General features: G+C 38.3%; 1 protein-coding gene across 9 annotated transcripts in view; it reads right to left on the bottom strand.

Annotated features, from left to right (window-relative positions):
* ARMC8 (armadillo repeat containing 8) overlaps window positions 1-20,522 on the bottom strand; it is a 67,194-nt gene that overhangs the window by 19,586 nt on the left and 27,086 nt on the right. For 6 of the 9 annotated variants that reach the window (XM_062582646.1, XM_062582650.1, XM_062582651.1 and 3 more), the window contains 7 exons: window positions 16,599-16,741; window positions 16,401-16,498; window positions 8,709-8,801; window positions 5,346-5,405; window positions 4,025-4,105; window positions 1,192-1,279; window positions 1,021-1,111 (listed from right to left, as the gene is read on the bottom strand). In XM_062582646.1, coding sequence (XP_062438630.1) covers window positions 1,021-1,111; window positions 1,192-1,279; window positions 4,025-4,105; window positions 5,346-5,405; window positions 8,709-8,801; window positions 16,401-16,498; window positions 16,599-16,741 — 654 coding nt within the window. The remainder of the gene's footprint in view (window positions 1-1,020; window positions 1,112-1,191; window positions 1,280-4,024; window positions 4,106-5,345; window positions 5,406-8,708; window positions 8,802-16,400; window positions 16,499-16,598; window positions 16,742-20,522) is intronic. The other 3 variants (XM_062582647.1, XM_062582648.1, XM_062582649.1) reach the window with 3 other exon arrangements.

Here is a 20,522-nt window from a genome sequence, read left to right as displayed (position 1 = left end):
TTATCTCTTCTCTGGATTGTCAAAGAAACAGAATCAATCACAGCTGACAACCCAAAATCTGAAGACTGTACTGGCAAAAGTATCAGTGAAATTATTTGGTGAACTGAATCAGAGAACTGATCCAGGTCAAAAATAAGCTGTCAAAATCTCAAAGGAGAGTCTTCAGTGCAGAGAATTAATGGAGTCTAAACCAATCAATACATTGGTGACTAACATCCTGAGTTATGCTCGATTATAGCAGTTTACAGTGATAGATTTCTTTTCTTCTTTAAGCATCTGCAGTCATTTATCCCAACATTATCAACACAATAGGAGGAAAGGGGCCTTAAAAGGAGTCAATTCCTAGCTTATGAAATGAGTAATCCTAGTGTTACTGCTATGGAACATGGTCACACTGTGTCATGTATTATTTATATGACCGTGCCAAGATGTGCCTATGCCAAAAGGGAAAGTTCTAATTGATCTATAATATTATTTAATAAACATTAATTCTCCTGTACCAGCACAAGCAGTTTAAATAATAATCTACTTTAATTTAAAAAATTGGGGAGAGGGTCTAGCCCTTTCCCCTGTTCTCATCTTGGTGCATATAATATTCAACACACCCCAGCCCTAGTCCATTGCGTGAGTCCTGAGGACTCACAGTGATATTATCATGTATTACAGGACATTGTAATAACATAAGATCAATCACAGCCTTTTCACAGTTAAACTTGTCATAAAATCTAAGCTATTATTGAAAGCTGCAGTTCAGCTTATGAAGCTCCGTATGCTTGAGTACACATTTTTGATAAGATTACTGCCCTGCAGTATTTTCCTGTTTATGTACAGAAAAGAGTGAACATTGTGCTATAAGGACTGTTAGGTAAGAAATATTTCCTCAAGATTTCAGATAATGCAATAACATCATTATTCTTAGAGATTTAGATTTCATTTATATGAATTTACAACAAGAAAGTGAACAGTTAAAAAAAGTAATAAATTGCAAGCTATTTCATCCTAATTCCTGACGAAAATTACCATTTAGCTGATGTGAGCTGCATTTCAACAGGCTTGTCCCTTTGTAACATCTTGACAAAAATTTGGGGTAACAATTCTCCATCAACCAACACTGCAAACAATGAAAGAGAACTCAGAAAATAATTCCAATACAAGCAGTCAATAAAATTAATGTCAAATTAGCAACCGTACCTTTATGCTTACCATTTACAAGAGTCATTGATACCTGGGGGTTTTCAAAGGCTAGAACTGAGAAGCATTTCAATGCTTGCATTCGAACCTGTGTGAAAACATAATATATATGAAGCATAAATGTAAACACTAACTTTTAAGGCTTATAAAAAATAATTCTGTATTATTAATAAGAAATTTAGAGGATAGTTAAAAGGCAGATGAAAGCATCCAAGATTCAGCTTGACTGCTCTGATCTCCTTGCTGGAACTACCCTTCTACATTGCATGTTGTAATTATTTGTGAAAAAGAGAAAGTGAGGGCTAGAAGGTGGGAACCAGAGGTTCAGAGATACCAGTCTCATCGGTAACGCTCCACAGACTTGCCAACAGCAACAGTGGGAGTCTCACAACAGCAATATATAATATTTCAAGGAGAGTCTAACTGCCCAAGGGAGTCAGAAACTCATGCCACTGTGACCCGCACTTCCTAAGTCTTTAAAGGTTAATTTAATAAAATATCTAACAATAACGATCTAGCTGAACTGATTCTAAGCTAATTTTCCAAGGAATTGATGCTATAAACTTTACTGCCACTACGCAACCTCAGCTATCACCCCCACACAAACGACTCAATAATCACCATGCTGGATCTTCCTCCTTCAAGTCAAAACCAAGTCTTGGTTTATCAAGCTTTCTTGGTTGTCTAGCCAACCTAGGCTATGAAGTCTATACAACCTCTTTTTTTTGGACACAGAGAAGACCATAATCATCTTCCTGGCTACAGACTCTAATTCAGTTCATACATCAGTCTGACTTCATCCTCTGTAATTTCACATATTTAAACTGTGTCCATGTCCTTCCCACATTTCTGCTACCACCACATTCTTGGTGCGACAGGAAAACAAAACGAAGAGATTTTTAACCTAAAATACCCGTCACTGAAGAAAGCACTTGATGTTACTGCAAGTTAGGTTTAGGTCCCCCTGCCTATCCTCAACAAAAATTCCTGGAAATATGAAAGTCCAAGGGTAGACAATGACCATAAAAATCAAACTTCTGTTTATTAATTCTATATCATGGCTGTGATCAGATATCAAGTTCTCTTATCAGTAGTAATGAAATCTTAGTTAGGAAAAATGGATAGCAGCCCATCTGGCTTCAGAACAAAAGCCTCATTTGACAACAACTCCATTTACTTTTCACACAACATCTAATGAATTTAGTGTATTTTTCAAAGCAGCACAAAGTAGATATTCTATATTAAAAAGCACTGAAAAGAGTCAAACCACAGCTGAAGAGCTGTATTCCTGCCAGAAACAAGCAAGCTGGGAGGAGAGTGGGAGGAAAAGGGGAAAAATTTTCTAATGAGAACAACTGAAGTCTACCTAGAAGTTAACTGTTTTAAAATATATTGCTCTACTAATGACAATTACAAAAATTACTAAGGCAACTACTTTTTTTGCTGGTACTCTCCTGGTACTGGTACTCTATTGAGCTCCGTCTTGTTTATTTTAAGATAGATGTTTAAAAATTAGGAAAGGTTCAAATTGACACATGGTTTGGAAAAGTCACATCACACCACAAGCTGGAAAAGGTCAGCTACTTTGATCCTCCTTCCTTTAGGAAAAACATTGCTTGATCATTATAAAAACTCACTAATACAGGAAAATAAAAACCAGAAATTATCAGTCTCACTGATGAAATGCTGAAGATATCCTACTTCCTAGTAGATGCTTCTCTTCCCTGCACCCCCAAAACCATGAAGATACTGACCCACTGGAACAGAGTACCAGATTTCCTTTCACTTGAAATGCTCATTTCAAGACTGGCTTTCATTCTGTAAGATACTCTAATTATCAAGATGTTCTTCATTAAGCAGGAGATCAAAATAGACAAGCACAGTTATCTGATCTAGTCTTAATCAATCAGTGAACAGTCTATTTTCAAGAAAAAGAAAAGGACAATAACATACTTTAGATACTTTATATTAGATATTGTAATAAAAGTAACTCAGAATAAGATAAGGAAAGATAAGGATAAGATAGGAAAGGCCATGAAAGCTCAACCACTCAGAGGTCATAGGATTGGCTTCAGACAGATTTCAGAAGCTTTTTCACTTCTGTTAGCTCCAAATAACCAATTGCACAGAGGAGCCTCAGAAAGGACATGCACTTCTTAACGTGCTTCAAACATTTCCATCTCCTAAGCTACAGCAGACTCCTAAGGGCCTGCTTAGGATTCGGAATTTTGCCCTTACCCTGAGGAGAGCTAGTTGACTCTCCATGCCACCAAGTTATAGACACAATATGACGCTTTTTTGGAGGTGGTACGTGGTGGAGAGAGCACTACAGCACCGCATTACAGTAGTCCTTTTTCTTGGTAGTACTCTACCATCCAGAATGGGCTTCCAAAATGTAACACAGAATGGAGCTGAGACTCAAGAGATTCAGCGAGCACGCCGCTGGCTGGCCCCCTCCCAGATTTCACATCCAGGTTTTCACAAGTTTGACTTCTGGTTAGGACAGCTTCCCTTTGCCTCTTTTCTGCTCCGTTTTATCATTTATTTTTCAAAAAATTAGACCTTTTTATTGGTTTGTTGAGTGTTTTTTCTTGTTTAGATCAACAAATACCAGCTGTTTTAATTAACGGTGTTTTAAATTTACAGAACACTCCAAAACAATACATCACATTTTGATAAAAATCCATACAGCTCATAATAACAACTGGTGTTCTAGAAACACACATTACACTGAGTTATGATTCTAGTTCATACGCATAGGTATGAACTATTCACCTTCATTAGATAACTTTCATAAACTGGTACAAAACACTGAATAATTTTAATGCCTTACTTTGTAGGAGGTGGAGACTAACAGATGGGCGATATTCTGAACTGCTCCGTGATTAAACAAGATTGTTTGGTGATCTGGACCCTAAAAAGGAAGAGGCATTTATTGATTTATAAGAACACATGAAGTTTCCACTAACTGCAATTTTTGTAAGTATTAAAACATAGATTTACTAACAATTACTTTTTTAATCAGTTGGTATACTTTTTTTTTTTTTTTTTTTTTTTTTAAAAAAAGGTCCAACTATGTTATTTTATAGCATGTGCCATTTTCTGGTAACCATTTTCATTTTATTTCCTCAATAGGAAACTACGCACTAGGAGTATGCATATCAGAAATAGAATGAGTGAAATTATTTTTCACAAATGAAGGAGCACTGATAGACTGCTTAAGTTCCTATTCTTCATATTAGAAGTAATTACTGGGAAAGTCCTGATTTTCTCTGCAAATCATATAAAAAATGTCCAGTGATTTTTACATCTTTTTCACTGGTAATATTAAGCATTTTCAACAATTCTAGCTCCAGAAAAGAGAATTAATTCTAAAACTGTTTCCAGACAGAATGTGACAGTGCTTTGAGAACAGATTCACATTTTCCTCCTACAGAGCAGTTTAGTTTCAAATATACTTAACCACAAATCTAGTCAGCCATCACCCATTTATTGACTTTAAGATTTATTAAAACAATGAAATATCAGTATTTTTCCAAAAAAAGCATTTGGAATCAACACAAATACTGAATTTTGCAGAAGAAAGGTCTCAGAGCTTCTACAGTATGACAAGGCTCCACAAGGTCAGGAAAAAAACAGGAAATCCCAACGGGCCCTGCAACCCTCAACAGTCTTTTATGAGATCTGATCTTACTTACAAACATCTCTTTAGAAGTAGATTCAGGACTCTAGTCCTACTGGCATTAAAATATGGGCCACCTGCAGTCTCTAAATTCAGCTTTCAGAACGCCACAGCATTAACTGCACCTTGATACACTTGCTTGAGTAATCTGCAAGTGAAGAAAGTATCTTCACACCTTAATTTTCTACTCAAGCCCAGCTGAGTTTATGGGCAACTCCATACACTCTAGTATACATGAGTGGTATTTTCATATTTCAGAGGTACAGATAAAATCAGATTCCTTTTAAATTCAAAAGAACATTCACAGACCATCCTTCACCTCTACAGGAAAAATAAAAAAGGCACGAAAGTTACTTCTAGACGTAACATATCTGGTGCTTTAAGAGATGCTTCAGCTGCTACTGCCACCAAGAGCTCTCTACCAAAAAAGATGCAGTTAAAATAGCATGGTTGAAGGAGGAAAACAACTTACATTGGCACACAGAAGTGGCTGAGGCAATGATTTAAAGCCGCAGCTATGCCAGTGTTGGAGCTGAAGAATAGATATTAAAATATGTGAAAAAGATGAATAAAATTAAAGTAAAAAAAATCATATTGACCTAGATTGTTTTAGCAACTCACAAATATTACTTATCTAGACATTTGGAGCCTAATCTTCAATGAGATGCAAAGGATATACTGTGTGCAAAGAGCACCAATGCGTGTACAGCGGTGATACTTGGGTGCACTCATACTGCATAATCAGAGGTACATAAAAATACCCAGTCTGCACACACGGTGCTCGCACACACCGTGTTCGCACCTGCAACTCTAGCTTGCCTACTGCATGATCTGATTGAGCACTAACCCCCAAATAGGGATAGCTTCAAATACAAATGTGAAGGCTTAAAAACGTAATGCATCGTTCCTTTTCAATCCCAAATATCTCAGACATCAATTTGACAGCAAGGCATTTTGATTTTATTTTCCTTTGGGTATACTGATAGAGTTCTAGGAGCCAGTCTATTACAAGGACCTTTTTCTCCAAAGATGATTGAGAGCTGTCATATTTCAGGAAGAGAAATCACAATTCTTGCAGGATTTTCATCACAAAAAGTTGATTTTCAAGAAAGCAGGAGAACAGACACACATAATAATTCATTCAATAATGAAATTTTCAAAACAAATTTCTAAATACAAATGTACCTTTCTTCAGAGATCCAGCACCAAGCCTAGGATCACATAAGAAAACATTCTCAGAACAGGACTTAGGAGGAAGTGCCTTGATTACAGGCTTTATCCTGAATCTTTCCCAGATAGTAGTTCTTAATCTTCACTTTGTGGTGAAGGTATTAGTTAGGCAGAGATATCACCACATGCAAATATAATACCCAGCACTATCTCTTCAAATTTATAACCATGTGTTTCCAAATGCATACTTCGCATTTTTTCTTTGACGATTAAAATAATAAAGTTTACCTACTCACATCCCTTTCTCCGGAAACAAGTGAACTGTGACAGAGAGAATCTTAAAGAGTAAATTTTGACTTGCATTTTAAAATGCATTCTGCATTAACCCCATTACAGTTTACTCAGTTTTGCTTATATGGCAATAGAGTCCTGGCTGGGTATATTAAGAACTGCACCTGCTTCCTCTGTAAATCAACACTTTCCCTTGCTTGGGCACACACTTTCTCCAGGGTTAACATTTCCCACCGGTCAATTTTAACTCTAAAAACGCATGAAAAAGCAGTTAGAGCATGCAGTACAAGCAGAAAACAGCAATATGCCAAGAACCTGAATAAAGGATTTCCTAGTTATGGAAAACGGGTTGACTTACTTCAGTGAAATTTGAGCAATAGAAATAGAAAGGGAACCTGAAAGGCCCGACCCAACTGAAACTCAAGCCAGGAAAAGAGAAAGTACATGCACAAGAACCAGGTAGAGAGCAATCTGTAGGAACAAGGAGAGCAGAAGCTATGGCACATCACCATTAGTTTAATGAAAAACCTATTAAGATGAGGGAAAAGAAAATAAAGGCTTTGAAACTTCCTATATGCAAAGGCTCACTTAAAAATGAAAACTTATAAATAATCTGTTGCTTAAGGAAAGAGTTAGAAAGGTTCTCTCAATCAGTCTTTTGAAGACCCAGTCTTCATTAAAAGTGCTGTGAATACTGAAACTTTCAGGAGTATTTGTATGATAAAAATATAGTTTGCCTGTCCATGTAAATCAGAAAATCCCTTGCACATTCTGCTTCACTGTTAGAGGTATTTTGTTTTGTCTGAAGGAACAGCAATTGATCTTTTGTCTCGGTTACCAGATCTGAAAGCCAAAATTAAGTAAAATAAAGGAGGGGACATTTGGGGGCTTCTCAACAGCTGCATTTGCCTGGAAAAGACAGAAATGAGTTCCTGATCAATTTTGAATTTCTGATATTTACTCAACCTCAAATATTTTCCTTTGCTTTGCTGCTAATACTTATTCTATAAATATGACTATTTTGTATTATCCATACCCATGCAGTTTCCCTTTCCTGTGCATTTGTGCTTCTATCTGTTCACACTACCAATGTTTTTCTCCCCAAAAGTTTGCATTTCTCAAAACTTTCACTGTAAACTTTCTTTGGTGATGGAGGCACTTAAGATAGCATCACAAGTTCATAAGACCTTCCTTATTTTGCTCTCAATAAACGAGCAGGCTTCTGTTCTATCACCTACGTATTTCATACACAAGTCAGCAGGAGTTTATGTAGCTACAAGGAAAAAGATGCCATCAGCTCTTTTCAGGTTGGTTGAGTTACCTGAAACAATTCAGCAGTTCTCATACGGCCGACCTGGTTTACACTGCCGCTGAGCTACCTCCAGTCGTACAGACAGACTTCAAAACCTCTGCAGCCTCAGTCCCACGTCATTTTTTTGTACGCCAATATGGCTCAATTCTTCAACTGTTCAAGCCACCCAGCCCATTATAGGGACTATCAAGGGCCATATAAACATGAACAAATGGTTCTCATCAAGGGATAGAGGCTTATTTTATGCCTGCCATGAGATCCCTGCGTTTGTTGGAAGACAAGTATGATTCACTTGCGTCTCAGAGAAAAGGAACACAAGGGAACCACCAGCCCAAACACCTCACTTGACTGTTTTCCCACTACCTATCAGTTACAACAGATAATGAGACACTGCTTCACTGTCTTAGCAGGTTTATTTTCAACTTAAAAAGGGGTCCTAGAGAAGTAAACAGTGTTTTAATTTAAATATCATTAGCTTTACATTCTTTTATGACAATGTTGTTGGCATGAATTTGCATGAGGGTTGCTGTTTTTAAATTAGAAAAAAATTTTCCCCCATATCAGGAGATTTGTGCTATATAGAAGGAATTAACATGTACCTGGACAAACCTATAGCTGATAGAGTTGGACTGAGAAGTGCATTTTTCTCCCTCTCAGCGTACAATACCTCTCAGAAAACATCCTCTGGATTTATAACAATCGGCTTGAAAGCAGATACAAGAAACATGCCAAGGCACGCTCAAACAATTCTGAGACTTCCAAAGAAAAAAATTAAGTCTTTCTAAAATTATACTGATAATAGTGAGGATTGATCTTTGCCTAGATTGTTGACTTGGTTTAGCAGCTAAAGACGCATATTCTATACAAAACTAGTCATCTGCACATTTTGCTTTACTGTAGAGAAATCTTTTATCCCCAATAAAGCTGTCAGCAAATCCAGGACAATAACAATTCAATCACTGTCTTAATGTTCCAGCTACAAAAGGCAACATCATCTTATACAGTTTCTTATATGCTGGAAACACAAGAAGTCTCATAGAGAACATGCATTCTCTTTCTTACTTTGCAGCAATGTGAGAAGATCTGACAAATGTATTCTTGTGTATATCGAGACCTACTGAGCAGTGCCATGAGGTGGGAGATAACTGTAGCATCCTGGAAACAAGTCAGAAAAGAAAACAGTATTAACACTACATTTCAGCAGAATTTGTTAACAGTTTGTTATTTAAGAGTACTCCTAAGTCCGTGTTCTATATTCTCAGTAGAAAAAGTGTTTCAGAACAAAACATGGAATTTTCCCTTCCACTGAGACTTGCACGGACATCAGACAAAAAGTAGTGCAGGACGGACTTCAGGAAAAAAGTGACAGTTCGGAGACCAACTTTCATGAATATTAAAACAATGCAAGTACAGAACTTCCAATTTTTACTTGCTTTGTTAGAAAACAAAAATACACAGAAACACCTACACTAACTGCAAAAGTGGTCATCGAAAGCAATTACTCAAGGAATTATCTTAGTATTTTCTTACTTGAATTGGGATTTACTTACCTGTTCATTCATCTCAGAGTGGAAGAGACCAGGGAGAGGCGCAAGGTGCCAGATGGCACAGTGCACAGTCTGCCTTGAACTGCCTGGCACTAACTTTCTAGCTGTCAAGTGAAGGGCAAGAGTCTTCCTTGTCTTTAAGTCAAATACATACTACTGCAGTGCGCGACATGAACCATGGAGAATTCAAAATACGCAAGAGCAGGAGAAAGTCATGACACCACATTTCTCACTAAAACATTTCCAGTTACTACTTGAGCACTTTGAGAAGTTAGAAAATGACAATATTTTAAAGCTTTCAGTTACTTTTAACAGTACATTCTAGCAGGGGCAAGGGCAGCGCAAGGAAGGAACACTGGCAACTTTATGGACTCTGGAAAGGCAGACAACCGAATTGCACGGTGCTGAACAGAGAAGATCAAAGACTAAATGATTTTTCCTTTCCAAAAAGCTTATGCTATACCAACTCTACAGAAGTAAACTAAACTGTTCAACCTGCAGGCGAGTGGACTGATGAATTGCAACCCTCTTCTGTGGGGAGGTGGCTACCTTCAAGGGTAGTGAAAGCAACAGCAGCCAGAGAGATGGTCGTATTGACTACAGCTTCAGTGGTATGCAGCTGTATGAAAAAATGTATTTCCCCAATTAAAACATCACACTTTTTATCCAAACAAAATAAACATATGTATAAATCCTTCCTGGTCTATTTGCATCACTACATAAAATACTTCAGATTAAGCAAAATTGTTAATCTTTATGAATATCTATGTTCGGCACACAGCAGATGTACTTTAGAAGACTTTGGTGCCAGCAAGCCAGGCTTGTCCCTCTCAACAGAAAACAGAAGAGCCACAGAGCCAAGAATCACACTGGGAATTAAAAACAACGTCTGTTTCTACTGTTCATTTTTCAATAGCTGGAAAGGATCAACATGGAACATATTCAATTGCCATTTCAGAAGCTTATAGAGAGAAAGTTACTAGAAATGGGAGTTTTTTCCAGCTACACTGGCCATATGGTACACACACACACTGCATGCCAATGTGCACGGGGAAAGCAGGGCTCAGAGACTGTATCTTAAGCAGTTCCCTTAGTGTCTGGTCTGCAGGAGCTCAGATTTGTGCCTTTACACGTGGCGTACGTACAAGTCCATCAATTTGTTTGCAAGCCCAGAAACCCAACAGCCTACAAAGGATTGGTTTGGTCGTAGAGCAATATTAGACATTAAATCCTCAAGTACATTGTAGTAGTGCTCATGGCCATAATGATAATGAAGGGTCACTGCATTCTCCATGACAGAGGGAAAGCTGGGTATTAAATCCCATGAGAAGCCAAACAGAAGCAGTTAACAGGCCAACGCTGCTCAGGAGAAACATTTGTCACAACCCTAAAAATCTTGTAACAGCTCGCCAAAACTTCTAAGTGTTTCCCACCTTAAGTTAAGGCAAAACAAGCCACGTTAGTGCTCAACACAGCATATGTATACTGTGTGCTACGGGGCTTTTCAGTGATAAAGGACATCTTGGAGAAAACAGCCAAGAAGGTTTGGAGGGCTGGGGAGGATGGTGTGGGGCAAGCGCTTCAGGAGGAGGCAGTACAGCTTAAACCAAGCAAAGTTTCCAAACAAAAGATGCAAAACCTGAAGCCTCCTGCAGGGAGATCACTGGCCAGATAATCTGGTTTGTTTTTAAAACTGCAGCTAAAAGGATGTGAATATTAGTCTAGAAGCTAAAAAGCTGAATTACATCAATAGAGACATTGCTCCTGCCAGAGATGGAGGTAAAGGAATTTGCAGCTGAAGGAGGGGGAAGAAGCTGAAAGGAAAATATCTGTATCTGTCATCTTAACAGACAGAGGTGGGGAGTAAGAGTACTCTATTTTTGTAAAATTCTCAGAGAGAAACACAGATACCAGTCTTCCAAATAAGTGCTAACCATTCTCAAAACATAACTTACAGAATTATTAAATCAAATATTAACATCCAGCTCCCATAAAGCAATCAGGTGTTACCCATTTTGCAATTCTATTTGCAATGAAATGCCACAAGTTACACAATCTGTTTGCATTTCCTTTTAACTTGGGGGTACATTATATACATATATATGAGACTGATGCTTACCTTGTGAGATAAACTGGCTCCATCCCCAATCAGAACTCATAAACCCCCTGAATAATCTGAGTTTTATTTCCCTCCTGCAATAAGCACAGACGATGCACAAGCCAATATCAAGCCTGGCACCCAACATACCAGAAGAGATAGTAAAGACTGAAACAGAAAGGATACTGCACCTGTACAGGAATCCCTAGACAGGGGGAATAATACAAACTTTTGGGGACTACAAGTCTGCAAGCAGAAAAGCTAGATTTGAGTTTTCTGGTTTTTTCGTTTGTCCCTCCCCCTAGACATCCGGGGTTCTAACTCAGAAGTACCCACTCTCATATACTGCTTTCTAACCATATTTTGCCCTTACCTTAAACTTGGTTTTCTTTCTGCTAACCAGGAAATTTTACGCAAGAACTTACGGATCTGAGCATCCTTTCAGGTTCTTTACTCTGCATGCTGTATATAATAAAAATATATTGCTTTGTGGCTTCCAAAATGCTTCTCCTCCTTCAATGAGAGAATTACCCAGCTAAACTCTTAGCTCACGAAGCTGAACGTGTAGCATCATCCCTCGACTTGATCTAACATTAGCAAAGGCATTACCATAAGCTTTCATTTCGTATCCTAGACTGCAACCTAGCAATTCGGTAGTTCTGCTTTAGCTGAACTTTGGCAATATAGACGACATGAGCATTTTCCCCTATAATTTGGCAGGGTGGGAAGTTTTGGTAGGAATGCAAGGAGATAGAAATTAAGCCCCTAACCAGAAGCTCTACTGTAGTGTAAAAGAAATGGATATAGTATGAAACACATAATGATGCTGTCCCCTACAGCACCATGGCCCAGTGACAGGTTCTTGGATAGAAGTGATTTTTCATCATAGTAAATGAAGAGAAACATTTTAATCAGCATTTCTGAGACACTGCTGTCCCAATATGAAGCACTGACAAGGCATTTGTACCATCATGGTCACCCTCGTTCCTGCCAAAATGCATCTGTGACTTCTATAGTAATTTTTGTGTGCTCACTAGAATCTAGAAAGAATATGATTATCTGTGGGTATTACGGACCCTAATTAAATGCTAATGCTAACTGCATACGACAGTATAGGTCTATATCATTTCACACTTTATATGCATGTATTTTTGTTTATCTGTGAGTATATATACACACACATACATGTAAGTAATGTAGAGATCTTTCTAGCAACCCTAATAAGCCACGTTATGAAGTTTAAACCCATAACTTGCAGTTAAAACAACTAAAGTTGTTGACATTAAAGTGATGTCTATTTAGTAACAAGACATGTTCAAGACAAATTTATGACAAATATCTACACCATGTTACACATACTATAACAAAGTTACCACTCATCCAAACAGACTTCTGAAGGAAAGAATTAAGAAAGGGAGCTGCATCCATCTACATTACCCCTTTGTAATCCGCCTGTTTCTAACAGCAACTCTTTGCAGCACTACTCTCAAAGTGACAGTGACAGTCCAAGAAAATGAGATCTGTTAAATTAAGAATGCACTTAGATCCCAGCACTTATCTATTTTCCTCCTATTCCTTTTTAACACTCAAATGTAGTCTGCAAGATCTATTCTTAAGACATCTTTTTAACAGGGGTTTATATTCATTTTTCCAAGTTGGAATAGATATAAAGATATCAGCTCTCTAACTAACAACATCAATTCCCACCCAAGATCAAAGACTTCCTCTGTAAGTGTTATTCCTTCAAGGCATTTGCAATATTTCTCCCAATTTTAACAAGTTAATGGTCACTGTGCATACAATCTGTTTCTTTTCCATTCCCAAGGGACTGCATTACATTTACAGCTACATAGATCACAGCTTTCTGGTACTATACAGTCACTCAATCTTTCTATTTTTCTGGGTATTCCTTAAAAACAAATTTTTTTCTCTCCTCTGTTCTTGTTTTATTTCTAACCAGTCCTCTTCAAGTCTCAAATTGCTCTTTACATTTCAGACCTAGCTGCAATTACTTTTTTTTTTTCTAATTTGTTCATCCAAATGTTCCAGTGCTGCAACCCATTTCTCAAATAAATTAATTACACACTGACTTGTTGGGAGAAGATGAAACTAGAAAAATAATTCTAGAGGAACTTTTATTTCTTGCTACTAAAAAGCAACAACCTTTTTAAAGCAATCATCAGGAATAAATTTTAGTAAAATAGAAGTCCTGTGCAACCTACAGTAGTTCCCAAATATTTTATAGAAACCTCACTAAAGTAAAGAAAGCATCACTGCCCACTGCATGTCCACCCAAAACTTTCTAATAAAATGGGATTTGTCATTTTACAGTTCTCATTTCTAAGGGACAGCTGGGATTAGAGAATGTTTAAGGTTAGCTGTAAGGGCTCAGCCATCACTAACAGTTACAAGGAATGGAAGAGGGCCCAAGGTGTCAGAAAACAACCTGAATTCCCCTCTTAGGAAGGGCATACCAGTGAGCCATGGTGAAATATGCCTATCCCACAATGCAGTTTTATTCAGGATTAAATAACTGCAGTTACTAATCTCTATAACATACCCCGCTCCATCCCGCTAACCTTGTCCTCCAATTTGGTCCCCCTCCCCTTCATCAAGCCTAGTCAATCACCAGGTGACACAGGTCTCCCTAAAGCAACTAGTTGCCATCTCAAACTTGAGCAGTAAGGGGGAAATACCTTTCACTAGCCTGTGGAAGCTGGAAAAAGCAACACTTTCCACAAAAAGTGGCCACTGCCAACAGTTTCTGAATAGATTCATACATGGGTCTCACTGAAGAAGGAAAACGGGATCACAACTGAGAACATTGTAAGGAAACAGCAAGGAAATGCTTTCAAAGGCTGGAGAGAGTTTCTGTCACTAAATCCATTCTCTTGCTTTAAACAGAAGAACAAGAGCTGAAGCAACAGGTCATGAGTCAGACTAGATTTACTGTGGCACCTGAATCTACTCAGTAAGCCAAAACACACCTCGCTACACTGAGCTGTGAGCTGAGCTGTGCAGAACACTGCCAAGAACACTTTTACAAAATTTTTTAAAATCAAGTCTGCAACTAAATTTAGTATCTTCCTCCTGACAACTTTTATTCCCATTACCTCTGTAATACTAGACAAAAAAACAAACAGGATCTTAAGGAGACTAGAAGTCATCACTAACTACCCAACAGCTATATAAAGAAATCAGCAATTAGTTATACAGCTCAAAGACACATTCAGTACAAACATTCCTACCATGCATATACATACGATCTGTGGTGTACGCTAGAAGAACTTCCCAAGGTAAAATGGTAAGACCCAGTTCATCTATAGAGGACGCCTGGATATCCAAGAAGGTTTCTACCACCACTGTGCCAGCTTTCTGCTCTTTCTGCTATCTGTCAAATTCCCACAGGCAAATATTCTAGATAGGACACTGAGGAAAACTGGAAGAAAGCTGGAACTAATTTCATGTGCACATCAGCTGTATTTTTCAAAGAACTCGAGTTGCTAGGAAGCAGCTTTCTGTTTTTGCCAATCACTCAAGTATATTCAACAGTAGATGGAAGCAAGCAGCAACTGCACCAATTGACATTTGCTTAGAGGCAGATCTTGGTGCTTCATGCATCAACGGTGGGCGTCAAGATACTGGCTTTGAAACTGAAGATTGATTTGGTCAAGCCAACTTTCTGTCACTAAGTACTTCCTCTCAACACATAGATACATAATAGACAGACATATACCTATGTCTGCACACGTGCCTGTGTCTCAACAGATCTACCAGCCTGGGACTCCATGCCATCTCCTGTTGCAGAATTGCCACTAAACCGCTCTTGGTGCTAAAGCCTGCTCCCTTTCAGCAAAAACTTATTTGTTTATTCTCCTCCAAACCTGATACAAACAGAAAGGAATATTCTCAAGGTCCTTTACATAGCTCTCTTTAAAGCCCTTGTGTATCCTAGAACTTAAAGAGTTTCTCTGAAATCCCAGACCCTCCACAGCTACTGTAATGACCTTGGAGACACTGAGATAAGTCATAACATCATCTTCTGGAAACAGCCCTGGCCAAAGTTTGAGACACAGCATCCTCTATATGAAGGTCAGACTGCAAAAAAAATCTAGCAGAAAAGTTTCTCTCTAACATACAACTTAGGAGCCAGCTTTTCAGAAGTCTTCTCCAGAACTGCTAGACAAAAATGAAAAGCCATTGACAATCTTATGCTCTCATCTTTCAAACAGAACAAGATAGGGCACTGAGTAAGCTCTTTCATTCATTCAAGAAGCATCTGAAAATGCTGGAGAGTCTCCCTGGAGCTGTTGTGACTAGAAGCAAAGAGGCTAAACAAGAATTCTTAAGTTCTTCCTACTACTCTCAATGCTGGAAGAGTAGAGAGTCTGCCATAATTATGGGCCTAATGAACACTATTTCATTGATTGCAAACACGATTTTTCAACTGCTGCCTTAGGAACCATATTACAGCAGTAAAGCTTATGACTGGTACCTCCCAAGGGATATAAAGAAAAATATATTCTTTCTTTTCAAAGGACCTGTATTCATCACTTTTCAAAGCACAGGTTTCAATATTCCCACAAGAGAAGCAAAAAGGAAACATTCGCAAAACAATGACTTTGGGCACAGTCACAAAATATTTAACTTCCAGGTGTCTAATTGGAGTGGGAGACAGGAAAATGGGTATTATACAGTTGAAATTAATGAAGGGCACTCTCCTACACCAGATGAGGTTCTAGCTATGGTTAACTAAGGGCTATGACATTTGCCTGGATAAGGAGAGGGCATGGCAAAGTTCTGTTCAGTGTAACAAAGTAAGGCAAAGTAAAGGATGAAAAAAAGAATCCAGTATCTTAGGCATACTATTCCTGTGCACTTTCCGCGTGCTACATTGTAACTAGGACCACCTCATCTCAAAAAACACTATAAACATTATACGACCCAGATGCCTTAAACTCAGGTGAGAAACGCTCACACTGTTGGTCAAGCAAGCCCTCCTTACCACTGCTAACTGACAGCAGGCCTTTCACTCCCACCCAATCTATAGGTTCTACTACCTGAACAGCAGTACAAATGAAAGGACAGAATGATCTGCTTACAACTTACTGTGTATAGCAGATCCTCTGGAGTTACAGGACTGATGAAGATGGTACGGAGACATCTGAGGCAAGCTTCGATAAACTTCAAATCTGGCGACAGTAACCCTATGAATTTATATAAAAAATACTATTCAGTTTTGTTATCTTTGCTTATTTGCATATTTTAGAAAATTTACTAAAATCAACTGCAATAAGTGAGAAGTACCTTGCAACAAGGCAGGGATGATATGGCAGTCTAGCAGGGATTTGACATTGTTCTCTGTACCCATTGCCAGGCTTCCAAGGACCACTGCGCACTCTGTTCTCAGTTCTGTGCTGGAGGTTTCTTGCTGAAGTAAATATAGCAACCTGGAAACAGAATTATTTTTAGAAGAAAATTCAAATGGAGGAAAACCTGTAAGCAAAATAAAGTAACCTTAACCCTGCTATGTAAAGAGAATGAAGCCCTTAACAGAAGGACAGAGCCCAAACAAGAGAGCAGGATGAACATATTTTCCATAAGAACATGACTACACTGGTTTTACTTACCATCACGGTAAAAAAATGCATTTCTTTTTGTGGAAATGTAATATAACATTGCTGATATCAGGGAAGATGCCTTTCAGGATACCAGGAAGATCCCAAATTTAAATTAAAGGAAATGAGCCTGCAGTTTGATGTCAAAGGGAAAGGGAACCTCCTGCATCTCCCCTAGCACCTAAGGACATGATTACCACTTTGTGATTGCTGTTATCCTTGGCAGTGACGACTTCTGCATCAAAATTGCAAAATAATTCCATCACCAAGCACAAACATAGGGCTGAGGATGATCTAAGTTTTGAACACTGAGAAATAACTGTACACTAACACAAAACAGGTCCAGATAAGTTTTATGTGCAGGAAGGTACCTGACTCGTAACTAAATAGGATCATTTCAAGCCTAAAAGAGGAAAAGTCTTGCCAAATGCATGTCTTAGGTCTCAAAATTGATTCTTTATCCAATATCGAGATACCTTGAAACCCTTTCTGAAAACACCTTAGATTACACCAGTAGCACCTGAATCACAGCAGATGTCAAAATTTTTCAGTCTAAACTTGGGTCAGAGAGCCCAGAGAGGAACCAAACTCCTAACTCCTACCAGCACAGAAGGTAATCACTTGAAAACTGGTATAGTTTATAACCTTAAGATGACAGCCACTTAACTAAGGGTTCCCTAGCTAGAAGTCTCAGCAAAACCAGAACAGGTAAGATGACTTGGACATTGAGAAACAATTCTCATGGATCTATGCAACATACACTTTTTTCTAGATTTTATTGAGCTGAAGTAGAAATACTCTCAATTTAGTATTGCATTATTCCATCTAATTTAAACAGGTCTCTTTGAAAACCAGTCAATATACTCAAGCCTTCTCTAGGAAGAATACCCAAAATTCAGTATCTATCCCAAACCTGCAGGGGAGAGAAGTTACTCAGACGAGCAGACCACTGAAAAGGTTCACTTGATCAAATGCAAGTGGAAAAACAACATGAAGTACGGGAGAGCCTAACGCAGTTTAGAAACATGGAAGTGGTCAAAATCCACGAGATGAAGTGCAAGCAGCCCCACCAAGCAGTAACACGGAAGAGTACATGTAACGCACTCCAAATGCTTCCCGCTTATGCTTAGCATCCCGTAAGCTTGAAGCCTAAAAGGCCAATAGGCTTAACGACAGCATGCCAGAGGAAGAGAGCTGTGAGATCAAAGACCTCTTCAATACCTATAAGCAGGACATTCATTAAATGAAAAACACAGATTACCCCAGAAAGATTATCATGTCCTGAGCTCTGGGAGAAGGGCAAAATAACCCCTCAATATTCCTTATCAATATATTTCAATGAAAAATTACTAGATTTGCAATAAAAAAGAAAGGAATGTGCTGTAAACGCAGGACAGATAGCAACTAGACCCTTGACACGTTCCAATGTCACCAGAAGCACAAGTTCTCCCCTTTCAGATGTAGCTAATCTTCATGGTTGGAAAAAAGTTCCAAAAGATAAACAAATACTACGGAGATAAAGAAATAATTCCTTCTTAAATGCAAAACTGGTGAAGTCCTCTTGCACGAAATAAGAGTGTGACACACAAGTTAATACAAAACGAATGGTCATCATCCCTCCTTTCAACTTCCTTAGTCTTCAAAGGATCAGCATGTTGACTAGTGCAGCTTTTCAGAATAATCTCCATTCTCTTAAACCACTCCTTCCACAAATGTATCAGGTATAAGGGCTCATAGGTTTCTTCTCCCTACTGTTTCATCTGAAAGGCCATTTTAGAACTTCACTCCTCTGATGTTTAGAAATTAACTTCTAATACAAATCTATTCCCCACTCATTTATATCACATGGTCACATATATATATTATCCTTCAATTTATGTAAACCATCTCATTTCTTACAGTAACCACCTCACAGTCACTTCTGCTGAGGTATTCTGGTCCAGACTGTCCACGTAGCTCACTGGAGCCAACCTGCCACCGGCCTTTTACTTTACTGCAGGCCCCTTTAATGTTGATGGAACAGGGTATATTAAAAAAAAAAGGCTTGTACTACTAGTTGTTCCACAAAAGCATACTTCACACATCACTTGTGCAAAAATCAAGACTAATTGTACTACATGATCTGCTTCTGGAAAAGAATTAAAAATATACTTAAGGCAATTAAATTACATATTTCTAAAGCTATAAATTCTGCTAGTGTCTTCTTTGAAGTGTCAGCTGCACTATGTTCAAGGTGAAGATTAGTGCTGTTTCTAAAAGACTACAAAGGAAGCAAAATACAATCAGTGTTAAGCAAAATTATCGGAAAGAAAAAAAGCATTTCCAAATGTAATGGGACAGAATAATCTTCCATTACCATTACTTATCTATAGAGAGCTGCTTTTGTTCTCTGCCTTCTAGACCAAGCAAGAAGGGACACAAAGCAGGAGCTTCTTCAGTAAAGTACAAATGGATCAAGCTAAAGTTCATCCTTGAAAAGATGTTAGGCTTGATTTTTTTTGGATGCTAGGCTGCTATCCCAGCAATCCCACTTGAAAACAGTCACAAAAATCTCTGAAGTTCTCAACATACCTAAGAAGAGGGACGGTGAAACTCAGCTGTTAATAATAAAAAACAGAACATTTTCAGGACTTCATCAAGCCCCATAATCAGGCAGGGCAAAAATACACCTCAGGGTAACTGTTCAAAGTACAGTACCTTGTATTTTGAGATCTTTTATTTCAAGTAACTGTTTACAACCTAGACTATTTCTGGTGAAGTGTCACTTCGGTACCTTCTTAATATTATCCTTGCAGATGCCTGGCTTCCACAAATGCTCATGATTATTCTGTCTTCGCTCAGAAGCCGAAGAGTCATCTCATCCCACTTGATGATCTATCATTGCTCCATCTCAGTTACAGATTGCTTGGACCCCCTTCACAAAATACCCCATAAGATAAAAACACTAAAGATGAGATTTTTGCTCCTACCTGCAAGTCAGCCAGCATTGTAAGGCTACTGCAATGAATAAGGAAAGCAAAGCTTAAAAATTGTACAATTGGCTATAACCTGTTCAAAGGTTAAACACTGATACGTACAAAGGTACATAAATAGATAAGAGCTTTAATCATAAATATTCAGCTAATCTTAATTCGGATAATCTCCAATAAATAGATGGATGCATTGCTTGCTGGAATTATCACAACTACTTATTTGACCTTGGAAGACACTTGTCTTCCAGACCATTGCAAGCAGGCCTGATAACAATGCCATGAAATCACACGTAATGTATATACAGAGGAAGGTGTTACTAAGACACGATATTTACTCTTTGCTTGCACAATACTGAATAATTAATGCATTTGTAGAGGTTCACATCTGAACACGTGAAAAGTCCCAGGGAGCATCAGCCCCAAATTCTGCACTGAATTAAATTACAAGAATAGATGAAACAAGGTAGAACAACATACAAAATATTAAAAACAAAAAATACAACAAAAGCACAGCTTTCCAAGTGAAAAAACACCATGGAGCACTGGCAGCAACTAGCAGAATGCATATCCAGGTGCTTCTCCTTCCTCCAAGAGGCCAGAAACTGGCAGCTATTGTCACAGCACATCCCGAAGCCAACACC

This window comes from Rhea pennata, chromosome 9 (genome assembly GCF_028389875.1).
Source record: "Rhea pennata isolate bPtePen1 chromosome 9, bPtePen1.pri, whole genome shotgun sequence".
NCBI lineage: Eukaryota > Metazoa > Chordata > Aves > Rheiformes > Rheidae > Rhea > Rhea pennata.
Note: the sequence above shows the minus strand (reverse complement) of the source record. Positions and strands in the feature narration are given on the sequence as shown.